The following is a 27,412-nucleotide window of genomic DNA, read 5'->3' on the forward strand; positions in this document are numbered from 1 at the left end:
TGAGTCAAATTATATGACTCACTGAATCATCGCTACAGGTTATAACTTGAGACAGATGCATTGATGCGTTTTTTTAATATGAGAAGATGAAACAAACATTGAAATCGACACAGGAAGCCTTGCAGGTTGTGCAATGACCTCCTCAGTTGCGATAGGAATAGTTTAAACCCTGTTAAAAAGAACTGTGCAAACGTGATGATAAAATGTTCTGCATGCAGGAGTGGTTCAACCACATTCGTGTTGGATATCCCAGGCAGGGCGAGGCTCAGTGTTGCTGCTGTCTCCACATTAATTGTGCAGGTGTGGTTTATTTTAGAACCAATGTTTTTGCAAGGTGGGCGGGTCGAGTTGTGATGCAGCACAACACACACCTCCAAGAAGTGCACTATTTTCATATAACACCACAATGTGGAGTGTTATTCCTCTGTTCGAATGATTCACTTATTAATATATGGCATTTTGAACATTCTTTTGCTATATACACAGTGTCTGAAAAATCGGAAGCCAAAATGTTGAGCAGAAATAACATGTAGAGCCTACACAAATCAGGCATAACATTATGACCACCTGCCTAACATTGTGTTGGTCCCCCTTTTGCTGCCAAAACAGCCCTGACCCATCCTGCACTGTGTATTCTGACACCTTTCTATCAGAACCAGCATTAACTTCTTCAGCAGTTTGATCAACAGCAGCTCGTCTGTTGGATCGGATCACACGGGCCAACCTTTGCTCCCCACGTGCATTAATGAGCCTTGACCGCCCATGACCCTGTCACCAGTTCACCACTGTTCCTTCCTTGGACCACTTTTGATAGATACTGACCACTGCAGACCGGGAACACCCCACAAGAGCTACAGTTTTGGAGATGCTCTGATCCAGTGGTCTAACCAGCACAATTTGGCCCTTCGTCAAACTCGCTCAAATCCTTACGCTTGTCCATTTTTCCTGCTTCTAACATCAACTTTGAGGACAAAATGTTGACTTGCTGCCTAATATATCCCACCCACTAACAGGTGCCATGATGAGGAGATCATCAGTCTTATTCACTTCATCTGGCAGTAGTCATAATGTTATGACTGATTGGTGTATCCTGTAAACAATAAATACAAATTAAGCATAAAGAGTTTTACTCTAATTGCTTAATGTTTAATGTTGTCATTCATTCATCAGTTTCTCTCTCTCTCTCTCTCTCTCACACACACACACACACACACACACACACACTACACTCTTAACCACATTCAACCGCACTGTGGTATAAACATAATTATTTCCTACTTATTGGTAGTATATCGCGTTCTGTGGTTTCTGACTCTCATTAGGTAACAAAAGTAAGGAATAAAACACAATTGTACTTCTATACAAAATAATTATAAAAATCATAATAATAATAATAATAATTATAAAAATCATAATAATAATAATAATAATAATAATAATCAGATTTAAAGTGTTTAGCAAATTGAAGTGAATTAATTTACAACAACTTGAGCAGAAAGTTATATTCCTGTTATACAACAGCCCATGACTGCTACATTTCATTTATTAAAGAACAACATGCCATGCTTTTAGGGATTATGTTTAATGGTAATGAAACTTCTCTGAAACCATTCAGTTCCAGTTAGCACTCATATCACTTATCGTCCAATTTATTAGGAACACCTGTACACCTGTTCATTTATACAGGTGTCTAATCAGCCAATCAGGCTTCAGCAGCATAATGCAAAAAAAAAAATCATGCAGATTCAGATCCAGATCTTTGTGAGCTTGGTTGTTGAGGCTGGGTTGAGTATTTCAGAAACTGCTGATTTACTGGGATTTTCACACACATTTTTAGAACTCTATAGTCTATAGAGCTTATACAGAATTGTGCAAAAACAAAAACATCCTGTGTTCAGAGGGCCTGTAGACTGAAACACCTTGTGGATGAGAGAGATCAGAGGACAATGACCATTTACACTTACATTTCTGGCGTTTGGCAGATGTTCTTATCCAGAGCGACATACAAAAAAACTATTTAATTTTAAATACATAAAATAAGCAGGGAAACTAAGAGCTAATATTTAGGAAGAAATGTAGGTCTTCACCTCTCATTTGAAGAGACCCAGTGACTCGGCTGTTCGGATGTTAAGGGGAAGTTCATTCCACCACTTCGGTGCCAGAATAGAGAGATGTAGACCTACCTCTTACCCTGAGAGATGATGGGACCAGTTAAGCAGTGCTAGTAGATCTGATGGAGCAAGGTGCAGTGTGAGGAGTAATAAGAGCTTTGAGGTCAGAGGGATCTGGTCCATTCTTGGCTCTGTAGGTAAGCATCAGTGTTTTGAATCTGGATGATCTACAACAGCAGAAGACCACTTTGGGATCCACTCTTGTCAAACAAAAACAGGAATCTGAGTCTGGTCCCAGAACCACCCAGGCTGAACTGTTGAACACTTTAAAATATATATATATCTTCTGGTCTTTTTGTAATCTTCAACTGTCCCGTTTGGGTGTGTTCAGGTTGTACTCTTGTCAGCCAAATACAGGAATCTGGGGCTATCACAGGCACAGACTCACCCGAACTGGACAGTTGAAGATTATTTTTTTCTATTTATCTATTTTGTTTGGGTGGTAGAACCTAATGTGATTTTCTGTTGTTGTAGCTCATCCACCTCAAAGTTCAATACTTTGTGGATGCTGAGATGCTTTTATGCTCACCATAGCTGTAAAGAGTTATTATATATTAAAGAACTATATGCCAGTCGTAACACTGTGAGCAGTGCCAGGTGAAGTGAATAAGACTGATGATCTCCTCATCATGGCACCTGTTAGTGGGTGGGATATATTAGGCAGCAAGTCAACATTTTGCCCTCAAATTTGACGTGTTAGAAGCAGGAAAAATGGGCAAGTGTAAGGATTTGAGCGAGTTTGACGAAGGGCCAAATTGTGATGGCTAGACCACTGGATCAGAGCATCTCCAAAACTGCAGCTCTTGTGGGGGGTAACAGACGAGCTACTGTTGCTCAAACTGCTGAAGAAGTTAATGCTGGTTTTGATAGAAAGGTGTCAGAATACACAGTGCAGGACAGGTCAGGGCTGTTTTGGCAGCAAAAGGGGGACCAACACAATATTAGACAGGTGGTCATAATATTAATGTCTGATCAGTGTACTCTATAAACATCCTGGCAGTTCAGACCAGTTCTGGCCATTTTCCTCTGATCTCTCCTATCAGCAAGGCATTTCCACAGAGCTGTCAATCACTCAGTCTTTTTTTTTTGCTTTTTGTACCATTCTGTATAAACTCTAGAGACACTTGTGTGTAAAAATCCCAGGAAATCAGCAGTTTCTGAAATACTCAAACCCAAAAGCTGTCATTTTAAGGAGTATAAGGGTCCTCGACTCCCATAAACGCTAAAGAAATACTTACAGAAACCTCACCAGTTTTAAATTAAACGACACGTTTTTTCATTTTGTTATTTATTAGTGCTTTCTCGGCCATTCATATCCCTGTGGAAGCTGCTACTGTAGACACCAAAAACACTTCACAATATAAACCTGCTATCTGAATGACACTCGGATCTACTTATAGACTTCGTTATCTACATAAGCCCCGCCTCTTGACCAATCATATCCGAGATATTTGAATAGGCATACGTATGGAATATTCTCGTGCTTTTTTTTTTTTTTGCTTTTTAAATACCCGCGTTCGCTGCACGCATGCACGCGCCGTGGAGTCTGCGCGCGCGCACCACCATTCCCTGTCCGCCATTGAAGGGTCGCGAGCGAGCGCTGGAAGAGAGGAGGAGGAGGAGGAATAGGAATAGGGGGGGAGGAAGGGTCAGATTGACTTCGACACAGGCGAACGCTCCTTTTCTCCGCTCGACTCTCGGTTTCGTTTCGTCCGAGTTCACCACTCGTGGACGCTGAACAAAAACTCGTCAGCACTCACGACTCGCTCCACGTTAATGGAATCGTACATCGGGTTGTTTGTGTAGCGAATCTGAAAGAAAAAACGGCTGCTGGGCAAAGTTACCTAGCTAGCAAAGCTAAGTTAGCTGGCTAGCTCTCTCTTCCTCTCTCGCGCTTTTCGTCTCTCCTTTTCCGTGTTCTAGAAGCTCGTGCGAGAGAAGAAGTGTGTCAGCGTTCACGACAACGTGTGAGCTCGGTGAGCGAAACACGCCTTGGCGTATTAATATCATTTCTTTTCATTCTGGGGCCGTTTGATGGATCCTAGAATCGCCTGGTTTCAACCAGAACAGCGCGGACCAGCTAACTGCCTGTGGATGCAGATTTGGGAGACGACGCAGGGCCTCGGTAATTTGTACTTTCACGGTAACGGTAACGGCAACAGCAACACCAGCGGAGGGGCAGCGGTAGTAGTAGCAGCAGGAGGTGGTGGTGGTGGTAGTAGTAGTAGTGGTGGTGGTGGTGCTGCTGGTGGAGGAGGAGGAGGCGGAGGCGGCGGCGGAGGAGGATATAGCTCTAGCCCCAAGCCGAGCGGAGACGGTGCCGTAGTGGCGGACAGCAGCGCGGCTCACGACTGCGGCGAGCCGAAACACCGAGGGATGTCTGGAGATATCGCCGAGCAGCGGGACTTCATTCCGTTGGAAAGCAATAATGTCATCATCAACAACAACCACTACAACCAGCGGAGTGCGGCGGTGGCAGGCCGGGGCGGCGGCGGCGGGGGAGTGTGGAGCGGGGCGCAGGACGCCGCGGCGGCGGCGCAGCGCAACAAGCGCAAACGGGAGAACAAGGCGAGCACATTCGGCTTCAACCAAAGCCTCGTTTATGGCGGCTCTAACGGCACGGACGCCGACCTGTACGAGGGCACGCCGTGGAAACGGAGAAACTACTCCGGGGGAATTGTCGGGTGAGTCTCAGATTAGCTTAGCTAGTTTAGCTAGTTAACAGCTCTCTCTCTCTCTCTCTCTCTCTCTGTCTCTGTCTCTCTGTCTGTCTGTCACTCTTTCCCCTGAGCCATGTGCTTAATCAGTGAGCACATGGACCAAGACCGATCTGTCAAACATGTTCATGTTTCAGCCTTATTCGGTTTACTAACAGGTTTTAAATGCCACGCGCGCATGTTTCTCTATGGTAAGCTACTGTTAAGTGAGCCCAGGTGACATTTGCGTGGTAGACTGCTACACACACTCACTCACACACACACACTCACACACACTCAGAGAGAAAGAGAGGGAGTTGTTTATCAGCAACACTGCTGAAAACTTTTCCAGACTGATCTCCGAACACACATCCTTCACATTTAAAGCAGCCCGCAAAGTTTTGGCACCTGTCATTCCAGTGTAATTTCTTGTAAGATCTTGAGTAGAGAAGTTTACAGAATATAAACACAGTTTGGAGAAAGAAACCTTCCCTATTCCTAGCACTCAGATGTGCTGGAATGATTGCGTGAAATTATTTTATTCTTCCCCGACACAGCACCAAGATGTTTTTAATGACAGGCTCTATTCACTTGTTGAGCAACCCACATCTATTTCAAGTTCAGGGTCATAAATTCAGACTTTGTGTTGATTTAGTAATGAAACCTATTTGACACAATTTTAAATGCAAAGCTGATCGATACGTTTGTGTTTTATAGCTTAAAGGATATTTATGTCCTTGATGCTCAGAGAATCTCCTCAGCCCTCGCAGTGGACCTGTTTGCTCTCTGCAAACTGAATACTGTTAATTTAGGCACCGGGCAGTGCCAGTCAGGTTTGTGTGTTAGTGTGTGTTCTTTGCTTGGGTGCAGCGTTAGGTGTGAACTTATTTGCACGCTCCTCCAGCCCATCACAGGAATGTGTAGCAGCTTGCAAAGCCTCCAGCGCAGAAAGGGCCTGGTCCGTCCTTCGAATAAATATCCAGTGTTTTGTTTATAAGTGGAGCATTCTTCAACACTTCGTCATCATGCTTTAACCTGTGCTGTACACCGCTGTTTCTCATTTTCTCTTCTTGTTTGTCATTTTTGTTATTTTGTGAACAAAACATGATTTGCTTTTCTTCAGTGGAATATCTGGAAACTTAATTTTTTATGGCTGTAAATTCATCTGAGTCGTCTCATGAAGTAGAAATTGTCAAAATGGAGAAAAGGAGGTGTCCTGTCTGTGTGTGTGTGTGTGTGTATGTACTGTGTAGGCAGGGAAGTGTGGAATCCGGCATTGTTTATATTCGCAGCACGATGAGCGAGTCCCATCTGTCCAAAACAATCTCCACCTCCGTGCACCCGGACACCCGATCCCTTCCACGGTGATGTCACTGAGCTGCCGTCCAGTCAGCTGCCACAGAGCGAGGGAGTTCCTGATATGACGTGTGCCATTGTGAAGGGGAAAAAATAAAACCAGAGGGAAAGCCTTTAGAGCAGCCGTGCAAAGGTTCCTGTTTGGTTTTGTGTGGCTGGAGAGAAAGAGAGACAGCTGAACGCAGTGGAGGAAGAGAGGGAGGGAGGGAGAGACAGCTGAACACAGTGGAGGAAGAGAGGGAGGGAGGGAGGGAGGGAGGGAGGGAGAGACAGCTGAACACAGTGGAGGAAGAGAGGGAGGGAGGGAGAGACAGCTGAACGCAGTGGAGGAAGAGAGGGAGGGAGGGAGAGACAGCTGAACGCAGTGGAGGAAGAGAGGGAGGGAGGGAGAGACAGCTGAACGCAGTGGAGGAAGAGAGGGAGGGAGGGAGAGACAGCTGAACGCAGTGGAGGAAGAGAGGGAGGGAGGGAGAGACAGCTGAACGCAGTGGAGGAAGAGAGGGAGGGAGGGAGAGACAGCTGAACGCAGTGGAGGAAGAGAGGGAGGGAGGGAGAGACAGCTGAACGCAGTGGAGGAAGAGAGGGAGGGAGGGAGAGACAGCTGAACGCAGTGGAGGAAGAGAGGGAGGGAGGGAGAGACAGCTGAACGCAGTGGAGGAAGAGAGGGAGGGAGGGACAGACAGCTGAACGCAGTGGAGGAGGAGGGGGAGGGAGGGAGAGACAGCGGAACGCAGTGGAGGAAGAGAGGGTGGGAGGGAGAGACAGCTGATCGCAGTGGAGGAAGAGAGGGAGGGAGGGAGGGAGAGACAGCTGAACGCAGTGGAGGAAGAGAGGGAGGGTGGGAGGGAGAGACAGGTGAACGCAGTGGAGGAAGAGAGGGAGGGAGGGAGGGAGGGAGTGACAGCTGAACGCAGTGGAGGGAGAGAGGGAGGGGCGGAGGGGGGGAGAGGCAGGTGAACGCAGTGGAGGAAGAGAGGGAGGAGGGAGGGAGAGGCAGCTGAACGCAGTGGAGGAAGAGAGGGAGGGAGGGAGAGACAGCTGAACGCAGTGGAGGAAGAGAGGGAGGGAGGGAGAGACAGCTGAACGCAGTGGAGGAAGAGAGGGAGGGAGGGAGGGAGAGACAGCTGAACGCAGTGGAGGAAGAGAGGGAGGGAGGGAGGGAGGGAGGGAGGGAGAGACAGCTGAACGCAGTGGAGGGAGGGAGGGAGGGACAGCTGAACGCAGTGGAGGAAGAGAGGGAGGGAGGGAGGGAGGGAGAGACAGCTGAACGCAGTGGAGGGAGGGAGGGAGGGAGGGAGGGAGAGACAGCTGAACGCAGTGGAGGGAGGGAGGGAGAGACAGCTGAACGCAGTGGAGGGAGGGAGGGAGAGACAGCTGAACGCAGTGGAGGGAGGGAGGGAGAGACAGCTGAACGCAGTGGAGGGAGGAGGGAGAGACAGCTGAACGCAGTGGAGGGAGGGAGGGAGAGACAGCTGAACGCAGTGGAGGGAGGGAGGGAGAGACAGCTGAACGCAGTGGAGGGAGGGAGGGAGAGACAGCTGAACGCAGTGGAGGGAGGGAGGGAGGGACAGCTGAACGCAGTGGAGGAAGAGAGGGAGGGAGGGAGAGACAGCTGAACGCAGTGGAGGAAGAGAGAGAGGGAGAGCGCGAGTTGAATGCAGTGGAGGAAGAGAGCGAGCTGGAGAGAGGGAGGGAGAGAGCTGAACACAGTGGAGGGAGGGAGAGAGCGAGTTGAACACAGTGGAGGGAGGGAGAGAGCTGGAGAGAGGGAGGGAGAGAGCTGAACACAGTGGAGGGAGGGAGAGAGCGAGTTGAACACAGTGGAGGGAGGGAGAGAGCTGGAGAGAGGGAGGGAGAGAGCTGAACACAGTGGAGAGAGGGAGAGAGCTGAACACAGTAGGGAGGGAGGGAGAGAGCTGAACACAGTAGGGAGGGAGGGAGAGAGTGATTTGATCACAGTGGAGAGAGAAAGATCTGAACACAGTGGAGGGAGAGAGTGTAGAAGAAAAAGACAGAAAGCACACAAAAGGAGAGAGGGAGTGAGAGAGAGCTGAACATAAACAGCTCAGAAAGAGGTAGAGTGAGAGAAAAACAGAACACAGTAGAAAGTGAGAGGGAGATGGTGCTTATTGTTTGTCTCAGGGATTCCCACTTATTTGGGTGCTGAAGAGATCTGGGCTCCCCTCAGGCCCCTTGGACCAGCATGCATTGCTCCTTTATATTTTTTTAACAGCCTGGCTGATGGCCAGAGTGGAAATGTGAACTCGTACAGATCATTAGAAAAGAGCGATGGTGTGAATCGTCTGGGATTCACACGACCTGTTGGAGAGCTCAGAGCTGGAAGACGTTATATCATCTCTCCCGCAGAAGCAGTCATTAAAATGGAGTAATAAAACCAGGGCCTTACTTTTAATGGAGTACTGTCCTCATGCACATAGTGGTTAGATAATAGACCATGGTGTCACATTTAATTAGATTTTGATCACCAGATGCGTTTCGGATCCTAAAAGGTAAGATTAGATAAGATGATGATTATTTTTGTTCAGGATTAGGTCTAATGTTTAGGTGGGTTTGACATACTTTTGTTCTATGAACCTGTTCATGAAGCTCCACCCCCAGGATCGACCGTGGACTGTCGAAACATTCCTGACCAGAAGTCAGTTTTCCAGACATGTTTTCTCAGCAACGTATTAAACTTTTCTGAAGGCTACAGCTTAAACTATAGTGTTTTTTTAAGCATGTTCTATACAGGTTGTCTTTCAGGTTATTTATACAAGCAAGGGGAAAACAAACTGCAACTATTGCACCTTTAACATGATGCACGATATTGCCAAAAGTTTTGGGACACACCTTCAAATCATTAAATTCAGGGATTTTTTTTTTCCTCTTCAAGGGTTGGGCGTGACCCCTTAGTTTCAGCTTTATACCAAGACATTTTGGACAATTTCATGCTCCCAGGTTTGTGGAAACAGTTTGGCGATGACCTCACAAATGTGCTTCTAGAGGAATGGTCAGAAATTCACTCCTAAATGTTGTAGAAAGCCTTCCCAGAATAGTTGAAGCTGTTATAGCTGTAAAGGGCAGGACAAATCCATATTACATTCATGTGCATGTAAAGGCAGACGTCCCAGTTTTGAGTCTCCGCTCTAATTCATCCCAAAGGTGTTCTATGGGGTTGAGGTCAGGACTCTGTGCAGGCCAGTCAAGTTCCTCCACACCAAACTCGCTCATCCTTGTCTTTATGGACCTTGCTTTGTACACTGGTGTGCAGTCATGTTGGAACAGGAAGGGGTCATCCCCAAACGGTTCCCACAAAGTTGGGAGCATGGAATTGTCCAAAATGTTTTGGTATGAAGCTGAAGCATTAAGAGTTCTTTTCACTGGAACTAAGAGGCCAAGCCAAACCGCTGGATTTGGAGGGGTGTCCCAAAACATTTGGCAATATAGTGAATGTGTAGAATCTTGAACAGAACTTTTCTTCCCTCACACTTTCCATTTTTTTTTCCCTATTGATAGCTTTCTGGTCCTGATGTTGGTTTATCCTTTTTAACAACATATGCAGTGTTCACAGGCAATTTCTGGCAGTCACTTGTTCCAGTATTTTTAGTCACTTGAAAAATGGGTGGGTTCAAACAAAAGGCACCATGTTCTAAGAAGTCCAGGTGTAAATACCAGGATCTGATGGATTATATTTTACAATAATGGATGCAGCACGAAGTGGGCTGGGCTTCGAAGGAGTGTCTTTAAATATCAGAGAATTCAATAGAACATTGGAATAAACGTTGCTGGACATGTCAAATTATTTGGAGTAACACATGACCGGACTGTGAAGTCTGACCATGGATAGTGAGCTGTTACTATAGTAACGATATGTATAGTCATAAGTAGTCATAATAGTCATGGGTTTATTAGCTTGGCTTGTTTAGCACAGGAACCAAGTTGGTGTAAACAGTAATAACGTATGTTGTGCTAGTTAGCTAGTTTAGTGCTTTAACACAGGCTAAGAGAAATGACGCATATCCGTATCATTAAGTCATTATTTCAGCTATGAGCTGTGGTCTTCTGTCCTCGCATCACACCCTTACATCTGGTTAGCGCCTTTGTCTTCTCTCGATGTGTTGATCACAAGGTCAGCGTTAGTTATATTTATGATTTGGACTTTGCTCGTTTGTTCTCGTTTTTTCTTCAGCTTTTCCATGAACATGCGTGGAAAATGTCTTCGGCGCATGCTAATCAGTTAAAAAACCCGTTCTACCGTTAAACGGAGAGCACTGTGGATGACCTGTTCGTTTTGAGAAGGCATTTAAGAACAGGTATGTGGAAATGCGGGAATTTCTCCGGTTGTTCGTTGTCCAGACATGAAATCGACACGGACATCGATAGCGTGCTCTGTGCCATGAACACGTGATGACAGCTGACACGAAACAGATGTTTCACACAAACACGACACGCCTTGTTTTTTTGTTTTGTTTTGTTTTGTTTTGTTTTTTCAGGCATGGTGTCATGTTTAGCAACAGAAGCTCTGAGGTTACTTGTTAATGTTGGATCAGATGTAGACTTTTTTTTTGCTCATGGAAATGAGTTTGTGTGCTGGTTGTTAGCGTTTGTGTGTCTCTTGTACAGTAAACAGCTCATCACACCACTTAGCAATGCATGTCTGTGCATGCACTGTTTTTGTACTACATGTCCCATATACCTGTGTGGGAGAGAGAGAGACAAAGACAGAGACAGAGACAGACAGACAGAGACAGACAGACAGACAGAGACAGACAGACAGACAGAGACAGACAGACAGACAGACAGACAGAGACAGACAGACAGAGACAGACAGACATGCCTTTTCAGGTTGCATAAATGTTGCTTAGTACAAAATGACAGAAAGAAAGTGTGTGTGCTATTGTGTGTGTGTGTTTGTCAGTCACGTGGTTATGTAACTTGTGGAGACGGAGACGCCTCACCGATTGGCTGCTGGACTGAACTCTATTCCTGCATGCCTGTGTGGTCCGAGAGACAGTTCTGAGGAAACGAAAGTCACACAGTAGCGTGTTGTATTAAACGAAATCACATGGCCTCGGTATGCAGAAGTGACTATGTTGCCAAGTCCACTGTTTTTACACATAACACGGATATTTAGATGTCCCCGTCTGGAGAACAGGCTTGCCCTTAAACCTTAAGTCCTCTCCTGTAAACATATTTATTTTTAAATATTAAAAAAGAACCTGGTACATGGCATGGTCTTTGTGTTATTTGTCCTTTAAACCCCTTATGCCTTTTCGCCATCCTGCAAGATTTATATTCTGGAAGTCTAGCTTGCTTCTTAACATGCTGCCCTGCAGCTGTTTCATGTCCTTTTAAAACATCTGTTAAAGCTCTTTCCTTGTCCAGGAAGATCTCCAAAACGGATCATTAGGAATTTACTTCCTTCCTTCACTTGTATCAGCTGGGGATGTGCTGCGAAAACACGCAGTGACTACTGCAATCATTAATCCATCGATTTAAACATGTATCTGTGCAGACTGAGACCAGGCTTGGGCTAGGGTTTTAGTTATCAGCCAACAGAATCACTTACATTTAAGTGAGGATTAAGGGCCTTGCTCAAGGGCTCAACAGTGGCAGCTAGGTGGACCATCTGATCAGTAGTCCATCACCCTAACCACTGAGCCACCACTTCCCTGCAACGCCTCTTTGGAGCTTGTTCCTGTCTGCACGGATGCATGACTCCAGTGGTTTGCAAACCTTTTCAGCCCTTGTTTGCTAATTGTTAAAAGTTCAGGTTCTCTCTGTCCCACCTTTACTTTGCGAAAGCAAAGGTTATGCTCCTGTTCCACACTACACTTTATAATAAATGAAGCCCTTCATGCTCCCATTCCATCATTTTGCGACGCTTACCCGAATTGCTAAATCCACACCTGCTGTGGCACTGTGCGTGTGTACGCTTGAGTGTGTGTGTGAGAGTGTGTGTAGTTTGCATCTCAAATCTGAGAGTTCTCTGACCGTTCTGACCACCACCCCCCCTTTTTTCAGGCTCCATGAGGAGATCAAAGACTTCTACGAGTACATCTCTCCACGGCCGGAGGAAGACCGGATGAGGATGGAAGTCGTCGACAGAATTCAGAGAGTCATCAAGGACCTATGGCCCAGTGCAGATGTATGTCGTCTCTCTCTCTCTCTCTCTCTCTTTCAGTCTCTCTCTCTCTCTGTCTTTCTATTTTTCTTTCTCTCTCTGTGTCTCTCCCTCCCTCCCTCTCTCTCTCTCTCTCTCTCTCTCTCTCTCTCTCTCTCCCTCATGAATACACTCAAATATATAAGCATGCACAAACACATCTTGCAGGGCAATTTGACATGTTTGCTTTGATCAGGATTTGATTATTATAATAATAGGATCATTGATTCGGTTTATCCTGAGTCTTTGTTCCAGCAGGGTGTGAGTGTGTGTGTGAGAGGGAGAGAGAGAGAAAGTAGGTGTGTCTCTTCCTTTTTTTCATATAAACCTGCACAGTAGTTCGTGTTGAATTCTGCTCTCCCACGCTAAATCTGTATTCCTGAATTTGGAAACAAAACCTCGACTGCCCTTTTGTCCGAGTGCACTTCTGCGTTTCTGTTTGACGGTCAGCTGATTTCACCCCCTGCTTAAGATTACAAGTTCCTACTGTTTGAGGTTATTGCTAGATTGAAGCACTGACCAGTTGAAAATGCGACGAGGGGCAGCGTTCTCACGTTGCACTTGTCACTTGCGTACTGTTCTCAGCTACGTCGTGCGTTTACTTCTGTAGTTTAAACACAAATCGTGAAGCGAAGCTGTTTTGCCGCAAAACTGGGATAAAGGTGACCTACTACCAAAGCACATATCACACTTCTGACTTCTGTAAGATAGAACAAAAGTGTTTTGTCCTAAATGAGGAAGAACATTTTATCTGAAACTTGACTACTTGACTACAACTAACCTGTAGTTGAAGGTGTATATTTCTGAAACGTGGACAGAAATCCATTCAAACGCTGATGTGTCTGATCTCAGATTAAATTTTTCACCTTTTCCTTTTTCACTCTGTACACGAGACAGACGCTTCTTTAAGCGTTTACTTTGTCAATTTTATCATAGTCAACTTTGACATGTTAATTCACAAGCTTGCCGTCTCGTGTCTGTCCAATAAGAAACAGAGTATTTTGTCTAGCTGTTTTTTAACCATGATTTGGTGCAGATCTAGAAAAATATTGCATTTTGCTCAAAGCTGTTATGGTAAAATAGCTATTTTCTTGTTAAGTAACTTTAAGTTATGGTACATGCCATTTGGTCAAGCTAATGGGGAAAAAGTCTACTTCAGTGGTCGGTGCACACCGATCAGCCATAACATTATGACCACATACAGGTGCCGTGAATAAGACTGATGATCTCCTCATCATGGCACCTGTTAGTGGGTGGGATATATTAGGCAGCAAGTGAACATTTTGTCCTCAAAGTTGATGTTAGAAGCAGAAAAAATGGACAAGTGTAAGGATTTGAGCGAGTCTGATGAAGGGACAAATTGTGATGGCTAGACCACTGGATCAGAGCATCTCCAAAACTGCAGCTCTTGTGGGGTGTTCCGGTCTGCAGTGGTCAGTATCTGTCAAAAGTGGTCCAAGGAAGGATCAGTGGTGAACCGGAGACAGGGTCATGGGCGGTCAAGGCTCATTGATGCACGTGGGGAGAGAAGGCTGGCCCGTGTGATCCGATCCAACAGACGAGCTGCTGTTGCTCAAACTGCTGAAGAAGTTAATGCTGGTTCTGATAGAAAGGTGTCAGAATACACAGTGCAGGACGGGTCAGGGCTGTTTTGGCAGCAAAAAGGGGGACCAACACAATATTAGGCAGGTGGTCATAATGTTATCAGTGTATTGGTGGAGGATGTAAGTAAGGTGTGTGTGTGTGACATTCAGCATTTCCCCTCATGTTGTTGACAGGTCCAAGTCTTTGGCAGTTTCAGCACCGGCCTGTATTTGCCTACAAGGTAAACTTCACCTCTCTGTTTTTAATATATTGTGTGTGTTAATGTATTCTTTCATCTAGGCTTATGCAAACACTGAATCTCTTATCTGAAACTTTCCTAGAAAGAAATCACCCTTAGCTATTTATAGGTCTTTGAATATTTTTTGTTGTAAATGTAGAGTGTGATGCTGGGTTAAAGCAAGGTTGGATTGTATGAAAGGCTAGGGATCTTTATGAAATATTTTTTTTCTTGTGTCTTTATCGTGGTTGTGTGCATGAGTCTGATGGGGATTAAACTAAATTTAGCTGAGCTGATTGAACGTTTAGAGAAACATCCCACAGTACGTCACGGTTGTACTACACTGACGCGTAACTTAGATAAACTAAATCTGGATTAGTGGAATAAAGCAGCCCATGTCCGTTTGTATGTGTGTTTGTTTCATTCACAATCAGTCCTGAATTGAATGTCTTCTAAGGTATATCTTGAAATTATTCTATATACACTATATTGCCAAAGGTTTTGGGACACCCCTCCATATCATTGAATTCAGGGGTTGGGCTCGGCCCCTTAGTTCCAGCGAAAGGATAAAGACATGGATGAGTGAGTTTGGTGTGGAGGAACTTGACCGGTGTGGAGGAACTTGACTGGCCTGTACCCGCTCTAATTCATCTCAGAGGTGTTCTATGGGGTTGAGGACAGGCCAGTCAAGTTCCTCCACACCAAACTCATTCATCCATGTCTTTATGGAGCTTGCTTTGTGCACTGGTGTGCAGTCATGTTGGAACAGGAAGTCATCCCCAAACTGTTCCCACAAAGAGCATGAAATGTCCAAAATGTCTTGGTATGAAGCTGAAGCATTAAGAGTTCCTTTCACTGGAACCAAGGGGCTGAGCCCAACCCCTGAATTCAATGATTTAGAGGGGTGTCCCAAAACTTTTGGCAATATAGTGTTGTTCACAACAAGCAGAAGTGTTACAGTAATTGATGTAAGATCTGTGTAGTTGTTGGACATTTACGTTGCTGCTCTGTTATTTGGCTCATAGTTAAAATAGTGTTTCAGAAGTGTTTGTTGAACTCCCACCTAGCAAGTTATTTTTAGGATAAAGCCTAATTTTAAACAGAATAATAAGTGCCCTTGGACGGCAGCAGTCCTCAGATGGACCACGGAGTGGGTTAGCAGGGGATAAGAAATGACTGGTACAGAGACTGCTTCATCCTAGGCTTAATACTGATATTCTGAAGTGTTTATTAACTTTTTGAGATTGAATTAATAATCAGTTATGATGATAAAGCATTATTCAACAAATTCCTCTCAAATAAGTCAAAGTCCAGCTGATTAAAATTAATAGTAACAGATGAAGCTTATAGAGACATGTTTGCAGTAAATGTTCCAGCAGTGTGTTTTGAGGTGTGTATGTAGATTTAGGTTAGTGGTGATGGGCTGTATAAACCTGCTTGTGTGTTTGTGTGTGTGTTAGTGATATAGACCTGGTAGTGTTTGGAAACTGGGAGACGCTTCCTCTGTGGACGCTGGAGGAGGCGCTGCGCAAGAGGAACATCGCCAATGACCACACTATTAAAGTGCTTGATAAAGCAACGGTAATTTTTGTGCATTTGTGTGTGTGCGTGCGCGTGTTTGTGTGCGTTTGTGTGTGTGCGTGCGCACGTGTGGATTCAAAACGTATTGAAACTGATATTTGTGGGTCAACACAGGTTCCGATTATCAAATTGACAGACGCTCACACTGAGGTCAAAGTGGACATCAGTTTTAACGTGCACAGCGGCGTGAAGGCTGCCAATCTCATCAAAGACTTCAAAAAGGTGTGTTTGTGTTATCAGTTTGTGTGCATGCCAGCAACTCTGAATGAATGCTGGGTCTTAACATGTCATTGTTCGTCTGGTGTGTGTGTGTGTGTGTGTATGTGTGTGTTTCAGAAATTCCCTGTGCTGCCGTATCTGGTGCTGGTGCTAAAACAGTTCCTGCTGCAGAGAGAGCTGAATGAGGTGTTTACTGGAGGCATTGGTTCTTACAGCCTGTTTCTCATGGCTGTCAGCTTCCTACAGGTACACACACACACGCCAAGCATCAATGATTGAGGCTGAATATTTTTTGATGCAATGTTAATTTTTAACTTTTCATATATATTCTGATTTGATTGGTCAAGATGTTAGACATCGTTTAACGTCATGCTACACTTTTGTGAAATGAGGAACTTCTGGAAGTTGAGGGAAAACAAACAGACAACAACAAAGCAACCTGACAGTCTATGAAAGCAGCCTGACTTGTCTGGTGTTATCTGATGTGAAAGTCATGGGAACTCACCAGTTGCCTGCATGTGTTTTGTAGCAGCACTACAGAGACGATGTGTCCAGTCCCAACTCTAACATGGGCGTCCTGCTCATCGAGTTCTTCGAACTGTACGGCCGCCATTTCAACTACCTGAAAACTGGCATCAGGATCAGGGATGGCGGCTCATACGTGGCCAAAGACGAGGTGCTGAAAGGCATGCTGGACGGATACAGACCATCCATGCTGTACATCGAGGATCCGCTGCAGCCTGGTATGCACAAGAACACACACACACGTGATGTAGTGTGAGGTTTTCTTAATATTAGTCTATATTATCCTGACTCTCTGTGATTTAGAGAATGATGTGGGAAGGAGCTCATACGGAGCCATGCAGGTGAAACAAGCGTTCGATTATGCCTACGTTGTTCTGAGCCACGCCGTCTCTCCCATCGCCAGGCACTACCCCAACAACAAATCTGAAAGGTGTGCACACACACACACCTTTACAAACTTTCACACAGTAATACAAGCCCAGACCTGAAACGCACTATAAATGATTCATAGCTAAAGCTAATCTCAGTGGTTTTTAATCCTCCGTTTTGCAGTATACTGGGTCGAATAATCCGCATCACACAGGAAGTAGCTGAGTACCGGGATTGGATCAACAAGCACTGGAGCGGGCAGTCACAAACTGAGCCGGCCCTCAACTGCAACGGTAGACACTGCTGACCGTTCTGCTTAGCTCTTTGTTTTTTTTGTTGTTGTTTTTTTTGTCACAAAGCTAGAAATTAAAATTAGTGTATCTCTGTAAAAACTTCTTTGTCAAGTAATTTTTGTCTATTTGTTATCTTTAGCTAGCTAGCTAAGAACATTTTAGCCATTTACTTTGGTCAGCTGAATGCGGGCGAGTCTAATGCAAATTTTTCAGTGTAATGGTTAAATACACTGTTTCTTGTAAAAAGTAAACATCTGTTATATTTATCAAGCCTTTAATTATGCATATGCACTTCCTTTTCTCTATAAAAATCTGTATGAATGTTATTGTTCTAGTGTCTAATGCTAGAATGTTGTACTTGTCTGACTTGTGTGTTTCCGCCCTCCTCCGTGTCCGTACAGGAAATGACGTCACCCTCCTGGTGGAGCCTCAGGAGCTGGACGAGTGTAACAACAACTTGCATGACGAGATCGTGGTCCTTCCTTCAGCGCCTCGGAGTAAAGCGTCCTCCAACTCCTCCTCCCCACCTCCTTCCTCACCTTCATCACCGTCTTCATCCTCATCGCCCTCTCCGTCATCCACGACGTCCAGCGATGCAGTGAGTACATACAGTGTCTTAAAAAAACCCGTCTTTTTCCCGAGCCACCGATCGGACTGTTTTCTCCTCTGTTGTGTCCAGGATTCGGACGGAACGCCGTGCAAGACGGTGAAACAGCTGCCTGGCCGGGGCTCCGGTGCTCACAGAGATAACGCCGAGAGGAATCTGGCCAATCACAGAGCTCAGAGCCATCCCATGACCACACAAACTACAGGCCACAAAGGCAGCAAGGTAAAAAATTATGCTTTGCATCAGAGAGAACAGGTGTGGAGGCATGCGAGAGGTGTGCAAATACTGGGTCGAGGTGAACAAGGAAGGATCGAGGAAAGTGGATTTAGTATAATACCTTCATTAAAAGCTAAGACTTAAGACTAAGGCACTAAAAAGGAGGAAATAAAGCTATTTTAAATGGTTTAATACAAGGATTTAAACCTTTAATCAGTATATATTCAGTTATTTATACTGTATAAAATGCTGTGCATTTTAACATGTCCCTGTAACAGATACACACATCACCCCACACCTTACTGTTTTCCACACTAATACAGCACCCATGATAATCCCATGGAAAAGGTGGTGTATTATTTCCAAAGACAATTTAATATCCAGTTTGTATTTAGATCATGATTAAGCGGTGGCTATCATTTATCATTATCATCTTTGATATCAACCTTCTCATATTCGCATAAAATTTACAATCATCCTGTCAGTCCAAGTGAGAATAGATACACTATATTGGCAAAGGTTTTGGGACAAGATCCTTAAAGACATGGATGAGTGAGTTTGGTGTGGAGGAACTTGACTGGCCTGCTCAGAGTCCTGACCTCAACTCCATAGAACACCTTTCGGATTAATTAGAGCAGAGACTGAGAGTCAGGCCAAAACTGGGACATTTACATGCACATGAATGTAATATGGAGTTGTCCCGCACTTTACAGCTATAACAGCTTCAACTCTTCTGGAAGGCTTTCCACAAGGTTTAGGAGTGTGTTTATGGGAATTTTTGACCGTTCCTCTAGAAGTGCATTTGTGAGGTCAGGCGCTGATGTTGGACGAGAAGGTCTGGCTCGCAGTCTCTGCTCGAATTCATCCCAAAAGTGTTCTGTTGGGTTGAGGTCAGGACTCTGTGCAGGTCCAGTCAAGTTCCTCCACACCAAACTCACTCATCCATGTCTTTATGGACCTTGCTTTGGTCACTGGTGTGCAGTCATGTTGGAACAGGAAGGGGTCATCCCCAAACTGTTCCCACAAAGCACGAAATGTCCAAAATGTCTTGGTATGAAGCTGAAGCATTAAGAGTTCCTTTCACTGGAGCTAAGAGGCCGAGTCCAACCCCTGAAACACAACACCTGAATTCAATGATTTGGAGGGGTGTCCCAAAACTTTTGGCAATATAGTGTATCTGTAGGTTCATGTTTTGAGGAAGAGACAGATAGCAGCTTATTTGCACAACATTAGTGCCAAGAGTACATTAGGATATTAAAGTAAAAAGACAAGCCGTAACGATGTTATCAAATCGTGATGGTTTACTTTCTTCCTCCTCTCTCAGCAGAGCCGGCAGTTCAGGCCGAGCAAAAGCTCCCCGGCGCAACAGAGCATCTCGAACAGCAAGAGCCACCAAAGCAGCAAAACCCATCACAGCACTCCTGGCAAGAGACGGAAAAACCAGCGGGAGGCGGCGCACGAGGACCTGTGCAGATAGGAGGCGCTCTTTTCTTCCCAGACATTCGCTTACTCTTACTTCCCTGACCACAAGGGGGCGCTGCCAGAGTTATCGTGCCCCTCGTCACCCAAATCTGGGTTTTTTTGTTGTTTTTTAAAGCAGTCAAACAAAAAACTAAAGAAAAAAAAGAAGAAAGTGTGGAAATGGGGGCAAATAAATCAGGAGTGTTTTTTTTTTTTTTCCTTCCCTTTTTTCTTCCTTCCCCACTGGCTTCTTTACTGCTTGTGCTTGGTGTGGTGGAGTTTTAGGCGTCCTCTCCACCTCTCTGCCACAGAGACCCTTCTCTTAATGGTGTGGAGGACCAAAGAGAAAAAAAAATAATAAAAAAGAAAGAAAATAAATATAAAAAAGACTCAGATGAGCAATATATCGAAGCTTTGGACTTTAAAAAAAAAATGACAAAAGACTGAGATTTGAAAAACAAAAAAAAAATTACTATAAATGAGCGCCGATTTTTAAAGATGAAAAAGAAAAGAAAAAATATACAATCACTGAAATTCAGGAGAGAAATTGTGCATGAAGGTTTTTTTTTTTTTTTTTCCTTTGCCTTTTTTTTTTTTTTTTTTTTTTTTTTTTTTGGAAGAGTGTGATAATTTACCATGTGTTAATTAGATGGATTTGTACAAAAAAAGAAAACAAAACACAAAAAAAAATTTCAAAAAATGTTAAAATAATTAAGGAATATTTCATAGAAATTTTTACAGGATCACATTTTTTTGGACAGAGCTAAACTGGGAAATAATTTAATTTAATCATCAGCATTTGAAGTGTGTGTGTGGTGTGTGTGTGTGTTTGCATGTGTCTGAATATGGTGTCGGTTGATATCCGTCTGTGATTCCACGAGGTGCATGAGTGTGTAACCGTCGGCGCGGGACGGTTCGAGCGTGTGTGTTTTTGTCGTCTGTTGCGTATTTCCCGCACACACACACACACACACACTATTTCGTTCGTCGGATATTGACCACGTCATGTCGGGTGTACGAAAGCGATGGCATCTCGGCTCTGTGCCTGATGAAAGAATATTTTACGAATCACTACCCAATTTATCGTTCTGTTTTCTTCTGTAGAGTATCGAACCCCAAATTATTTGAATTGTATGCATATTTATTTTATTTTTTTTTGAAACACTTGAAATATAGATATATTATATAGATATATATATATATATATATATATATATATATATATATATATATATATATATATATATATATATAGAGATATATATAGAGATATGTGATTTAGGTGTGTATCTATGGGCAGATGAGGATGATGTGAATATCGCTCATCCGATATTGTGGCTAAGTCACTGTTCAATTCTTTATTCATTTTTGTTTCTTTCTATCGAACAATCGGACCCTTCAGTGACCAATGTGTTGTCTAAATCTTTCCAGAGACCATTTTAAACAAATTGTTTTAACCTGTGACTGGTCTACTTTCATTATAAAAAGGAAGTATGTATTTTTTTTTTTCTTTCTTTTGGGGGTGATTTTTTTTTTTTTTTTTTTTTTTTTAAATTGTTTTTGTTTGTTGTTTTTTTTAATTGCATTTTCCCCTTATTGTAAATGGAAACTATTGTCTCTTGCAGTACATCAACTGACCACTAGATGGTGGTGGGGCCCTTTTTTTTTTTTTTTTTTTTTTCCTTTCCCTCCACAAAGGTTCCAAGTTGATCTCTTCAGATTTACCCATAAATATCGTGGGTTTTTTTTTTTTTTTTTTGTCTGAACGTGGATCAGAAGAGGAACGCTTCTATGACGTTAGGATGGAGAAAAAAAGAAGAATGAAATGAGCGCTTCGAAGGGTCTCTAGTGCCATTGAGAATGTCCGGTGGTTTCAGACGAACTGTAATTGTGATAACTCATGCAATAAACCTCAGCACAATTAAACCAACCAAACAACCCACAAAGGTGCTATTTTCACTGTGTGTCCACTTTATTTATTGTTTTCCTCATGCCATCACTCTGTGTGGGTGGGTGTGGGCGTGGAGCTGCTATACAACTAACGGGCATCTACATTTTTATCTCTGGCTTCTGAGATGGTTTCATTTTGTTGAACTGAAGGTCAGATTTTGTCCCAGATTTGGGAATATGGACTATTTTTAAAAAAAAAACAAATATAGCTAAGTCATGTTGCCTGTGGTTTCAGGGTGGGCGGGGCATTCTGTGTCTCTCCTGTCAATCACAGTGACACTAGCCGATCATGGATGTCTGTAAGATCACGTATGAGGAAGAGGGCAGACAGCGTTTCTCTCATATATCTCCGTGTCAGCCTTCACCTTCTCTCTTGTTAGCCGATGACCGGTGGGGAAATAATTAGCCAGTCAACTGAGAGAATTCTTAAACAGTCAAAAATATTTTAGATTTTTTGGTCAGCTTGAAATATGAAAAATCTGTAATTTAAAATGCATTTAAACATTTTTTTTTTGCTTATATTCTATTGTTAAAATATTTTTTATTTTCAGCAATAATTTTATTTACTTTAATTATATATATTTTTTAATTGATGAATTTATTTTAACTTCTTTTTTTTTAAAACTTATTAATTCCTACACATGGACAATCTGTGTCCTTTTTAATCTAAGGGATATTTAGGAGGAAAAAAATAAACATTGATGACATTTTATTTTATATATTTATATAATTTTAATTTATATTTATGCATTAAAGGGTTAAAATGATTTAATGCTTTATCCTAAATAAGAGGCATTTTCTATGATTTACTATCTATGTCTATCTATTACTTTCTATGATGTTTTTTGGTCAATCCGAGCCACGTTTCAGGGACACATTATATCGATGATATCGTTATCGTGATGTTCCACCATGGCGATATATCATTACATCCATAGTTCACAGAATTGAAAAATCTGAATATTTACGCTAGCAAAGAAACGTCTACGTGGCCAATCCTTCATTAAAATCAGCAGTGGCATTTGCTTGTTCTGACGCCAGCTAACACAGAGGTTACTGTTTGTCAGTGAAATATTAACAAATGTATGCAAATATGTTCAGCAAACTAGAACAACCCTGTGAGCTTGAAGAGCAGATTAAATATAATAATACCAACACTACTTATTAGCAAAAGGTGCTGTAGGGGTATAAACAGTATAACTAGGGTCACACAGGAACCAGGACTAGAGCTTGCTACTGTATGTAAGTATTATTTAGCTACTTTAAATGTTTTACTACCTGTTGTGTATTTAGCACTAGGGATATTCACAAGTTTTTTATTAAATACTCTGGGCTAGACTGCAGCATTGAGGATGTTGAGGACGATCTCCCCGTGGCTCTGCCTCAGTAAAACATTTCAGTTCACTGGAGTTAGCCGTATAAAATTAGGCGTCCTGTTCGACAAAGCGTCTCAAGGTAAGTTTCACTCATTTTTTGCTAATGTTAACTGGCTATAATTCACTAAGACAGCCAATCAAAAGCATTGATTGCGGTAGCTAGGCTGCAAGTGAAATTCTAGCTAACGGTAAATATTACGGACGTACAAAGGTTTTGGAACAAGCAAGAAGGTCCTGGGTTCAAATCCCGGGTTCGAACAAACAGGGGCCTTTCTGTGTAGAGTTTGCATGTTCTCCCGGTTTCCTCCCACAGTCATGTACATCAGGTTGATTGGTAATTCTAAATTGCCCATAGGAGTGAGTGTGTGTGTGTGTCTGGTTGTCTGTCTATATGTGTGGCCCTGTGATGGACTGGCGACCTGTTTAGGGTGTACCACTGTCTTTCACCCAATGTGTGCTGGGATAGGCTCCAGCAGACCCCTGTGACCCTAATTAGGAATAAAGCGGGTCTAGAAAATGGATGGATGTTAATCTTCTGTCTTGGAATGGACCAGAGTGGACAGTATTTGCGCCTTCCTTAAACCTGGTCTTAATATCCAGTACCTTTTTAATCTGTGGAAACAAGAATGAAGTCTAATTGAAATGCTTTAAACATAATTAATGATGGATTAAACTTCATTTCTGTATCTTAAATCATTTTTAGAGGGATGTCAGTATTTCCAGGTGAATGATGCATATTACAGATAGAAAAGGTGTCAGCTTGAGTAAACTACCTCAGTGACATGGAAAAGTATGGTTTAATCTGTCCAGATTTTCTACACAATAAAGCATGAAAAAAGCAAAAGAAAAATATATATTAAGTGTCAGATAGGCTCTAATGAGTGGCTTAGCAGTTTTAAATATCAAATTTTAATTTATTTAACGTGTGCAATTAGCTATCGTACAATAGGTGGTTCTAAATCATGTAAAACTTTGTACGTTAACAAATTTATTATTATTATCATTATTATTTTTTTATATTATAGTTTCTTCCTTTTTTTTTTACTAATATAGGCAAAATGATGAATGCGTGAATATTTTATTCATGTATATATATATATATATATATAATATGCTTATAATAATATAAAATAAAATGTGTTTTGTATTGTTTGTTCTTTTAATAATAGTAAAAGAAATGTTAAAAATAGATATAATTTAAAAAAATAGATATGAAAAAAATAAAATATTTAAAAAAATAATAAAATTTAATAATTAATAAATAATAAATCATGATGCACACAAAAAATGTGTATTATTATTATTATTATTATTATTATTATTACATATTAAATATTATTTAAAATGTAATATTATTTAAAAAATAATATAATAAATATATTAAATATGCTTATAATAATAATAAATCATGATGCACACAAAAATGTGTGTTTTGTACTTTGTTCATTTTGTTGACAATAATAAAAATAAATAAATAAATAATGAGTAAATATTATGTTAAAAGTAAGTATTTGTGTAATATTATTAAAAATTAATATAATAAATATTATATTAAATAAATATTATTCTTATAATAATAATAATAATAATAAATAAATAATAAATAAATAATAATAAAATCATGATGCACACACAATAGTGTGTGTGTTTTGTATTTCTCACAATAATAAAGATTAAAAATATATATATATTATGTTTAAAATAAACATTATTTAAAATATAATATTTAAAAATTAATACAATAAATATAATATTAAATACATATGTTAAAAATAAACATTATTTAAAATATAACATTTAAAAATGAATAACAGATATATTAAATAAATAATAATAATAATAATAAATCATGATGCTTAAAAAAATGTGTTTTGTATTGTTTTCGTTTTTCTAACAAAAATATATGTTAAAAATAAACATTATTTAAATTTAAAAATTAATATAGTAAATATTACACTAAATAAATATTATGCTTATAATAATATTAATAAATCAAAACACACACAAATATTGTGTGTGTTTTGTGTTGTGTTCGTTTCGTTAACAATAATGCATTTTGGACAGGAGCGCGCGTACGCGTGTGCGGAAACGGGGGCGCGCCTGCACGCACGCACGCACGCACACGCACACACACACAGCCGCGCGCCCGTTTCCGCGCACGGGTAGCTCGTTCCGCGCTCGGACAACACGCCTCCGAATGTGAGAGAGAGAGTGTGAGAGAGAGCGAGAGAAAAAGAGAGAGAGAGAGAGAAAGAAAGATCTGAGCCGGAAAAAACGCCAACAAAATAAAAACAAACCCGGTGTGTTTTAATTGGAAATAAAAGCTAAATAAACAAACAAAGAAAAAAACGGAGGAGATTCAGGAGCGAGTTAAAATATTTCCGCAAGAAGCAAAAGAAGAAGAAGAAGAAGGAGAAGGAGAAGGAGAAGGAGACGGTTTGCTGTTTGCTCCGTTAGCACTGTTCAGGTGAGTCGATTCATTTGCACGTTTGAACCGTGAACTTTAAACAGAGCAGGTGTTTTAAGCTGTAAGAGCCAGCTGAGAGAAATTACATCCTAATCTTTCTATAAAAGCGATAAAAGATAACAAAGATTTTTGCTACAAATTCAAGAACATCCAAACTTCCTCCATCCAAAAGAACTGAAATGGCGAAATATTGTGTCAGAAATTCAACATGTGCAGCGAACGTCTCCTCAGATCCTCAAACTTTAGCACTTTATGTAATCATTTCAGTCGTAAAATCCTCCAGCAACCAATATCGCCGTGTTAGAGTAGCTCTTTATAAATTTTCCCAGGATATAATCTCAAACAAAGTCGAAACGGGCTCAAAAATCGAATGAATTATTCAGGTATATTTGTCTAATTGGAGGAAAATTTGTTCCGTCTTTTCTCACATCATGAGCATCAGTCACTTATTGTGCTGAAAAGCTCAGCAAGACCATCAGATCAAGTGTTTGTCTAAATGGGATGACCGTATTGATGAAAGAGCTTTGCTGTTACTATGAAAGGTCTATGAAACGTCTGTGAAAGGTCTTATGAAAGGTCTATGAAATGTCCATGTGTATGAAAGGTCTATGAAACATCCATGTGTATGAAAGGTCTTATGAAAGGTCTATGAAACATCCATGTGTATGAAAGGTCTGTGAAAGGTCTTATGAAAGGTCTATGAAATGTCCATGTGTATGAAAGGTCTTATGAAAGGTCTATGAAACATCCATGTGTATGAAAGGTCTGTGAAAGGTCTTATGAAAGGTCTATGAAATGTCCATGTGTATGAAAGGTCTATGAAACATCCATGTGTATGAAAGGTCTGTGAAAGGTCTTATGAAAGGTCTATGAAACATCCATGTGTATGAAAGGTCTATGAAACGTCCATGTGTATGAAAGGTCTATGAATGGTCTCTGAAACGTCCATGAGTATGAAAGGTCTATGAAACGTCCATGTGTATGAAACGTCTATGAAAGGTCTACGAAACGTGTATGAAAGGTCTATGAAGGGTCTATGAAACGTCAGCTCTGATGTTGTTTTTTTGAGACAGTTTGCATGAAATTGTAAGTCATGTGCAGGATGCGTCAAAATAACGTGTAACAATACCCTACCCCTGAGTAGCTGGATAATGTATAGATAATATAATAAGAGTAGGTTGTGTCTGTGGAGCTTTTCCCACAACACTGTATAATAGGGGATGTGGTAGCTTAGAGGTTAGCTTTGTGGTTAAGGTGTTGGACGACTGATCAGAAGCTTGTGAGGTCGAATCCCAGGTCTTAACCCTTAACTACTCAGTTGTATGAAATTGGATAAATTGTAAGTCACTCTGGATAAGGGCGTCTGCCAAATGCCAGGGATATAAATGTAAATATAACGATGGGAATTCATTTTAGCAGGTTAATAGATATTAGGTGTTTTCTTTTCACACTTTGCTGTCTAGCTAGATTGTTTAAATCTATTTTCAGTAAACGCAAATAAAGTAGTAAAGTAGGCATTTAGAGTTAAAAACAATCAGGGCAAAGAAAATAGTCTGTATGGATGGACTCTGGTCACGGTTCGATTCAGTACAACAAGATTCATGATACTGTGTGAATATACGAAATCGAACGTAGCATCCGGCTGTTTTTTAGCTCGCTCAGCATTCTGCACTTCTTTTCGGCTCAGGGGTGCACATACCTTCAGCTCACTGTGTTAGAGAGAGAGAGAGAGAGAGACTGAGATGGACAGAGAGACAGAGAAACAGCCAGAGACAGATAGGCAGGCAAAAACAGACAGACAGATAGGCAGAGACAGATGGACAGACAGAGAGACAGAGGGACAGACAAACAGCCAGAGACAGATAGGCAGGCAGAGAGAGACAGACAGATGGACAGCCAGAGACACAGAGAAACAGCCAGAGACCGATAGGCAGGCAGAGACAGACAAAGACAGGCAGGCACGCAGAGAGAGACAGGCAGAGACAGGCAAGCAGAGGCAGGCAAGCAGAGGCAGAGAGAGAGAGACAAGCAGGCAGAGAGAGACATGATTTGATTCAATACAATAAGATTCATGATACTGAGTGAAAATATGAAATCGAATGTAGGTAAAACTAATCAGTTTTTCTAATATAATATTTTT

General features: G+C 42.0%; 2 protein-coding genes across 9 annotated transcripts in view; both read left to right on the forward strand.

Annotated features, from left to right (window-relative positions):
* The first annotated feature begins 3,748 nt into the window (after positions 1–3,748).
* Positions 3,749–20,004, forward strand: tent4b (terminal nucleotidyltransferase 4B). Of its 2 annotated transcripts, none has more exons than XM_058382337.1 (12): positions 3,749–4,855; positions 12,248–12,371; positions 14,165–14,211; positions 15,669–15,789; positions 15,904–16,011; positions 16,126–16,254; positions 16,538–16,751; positions 16,837–16,963; positions 17,086–17,195; positions 17,597–17,793; positions 17,875–18,024; positions 19,343–20,004. In XM_058382337.1, the coding sequence occupies exons 1-12, from the start codon at positions 4,206–4,208 to the stop codon at positions 19,493–19,495; spliced, it is 2,130 nt and encodes a 709-aa protein (XP_058238320.1). In that variant the 5' UTR covers positions 3,749–4,205; the 3' UTR covers positions 19,496–20,004. The 2 variants fall into 2 exon arrangements, with proteins under 2 accessions (XP_058238320.1, XP_058238321.1); XM_058382338.1 differs by having other exon boundaries at positions 3,750–4,855; positions 19,346–20,004.
* Positions 20,005–22,775: 2,771 nt separating this feature from the next.
* Positions 22,776–27,412, forward strand: part of adcy7 (adenylate cyclase 7) — an 80,844-nt gene continuing 76,207 nt past the window's right edge. For 3 of the 7 annotated variants that reach the window (XM_058381533.1, XM_058381531.1, XM_058381532.1), the window contains exon 1: positions 24,963–25,272. The gene's annotated coding sequence lies outside the window, so the exon portion shown is untranslated. Of the gene's footprint in view, positions 22,885–24,962; positions 25,273–27,412 lie in introns of those variants that run through there. The other 4 variants (XM_058381535.1, XM_058381537.1, XM_058381534.1 and 1 more) reach the window with 3 other exon arrangements.

This window comes from Hemibagrus wyckioides, linkage group LG27 (assembly GCF_019097595.1).
Source record: "Hemibagrus wyckioides isolate EC202008001 linkage group LG27, SWU_Hwy_1.0, whole genome shotgun sequence".
Taxonomy (NCBI): Eukaryota; Metazoa; Chordata; class Actinopteri; order Siluriformes; family Bagridae; genus Hemibagrus; species Hemibagrus wyckioides.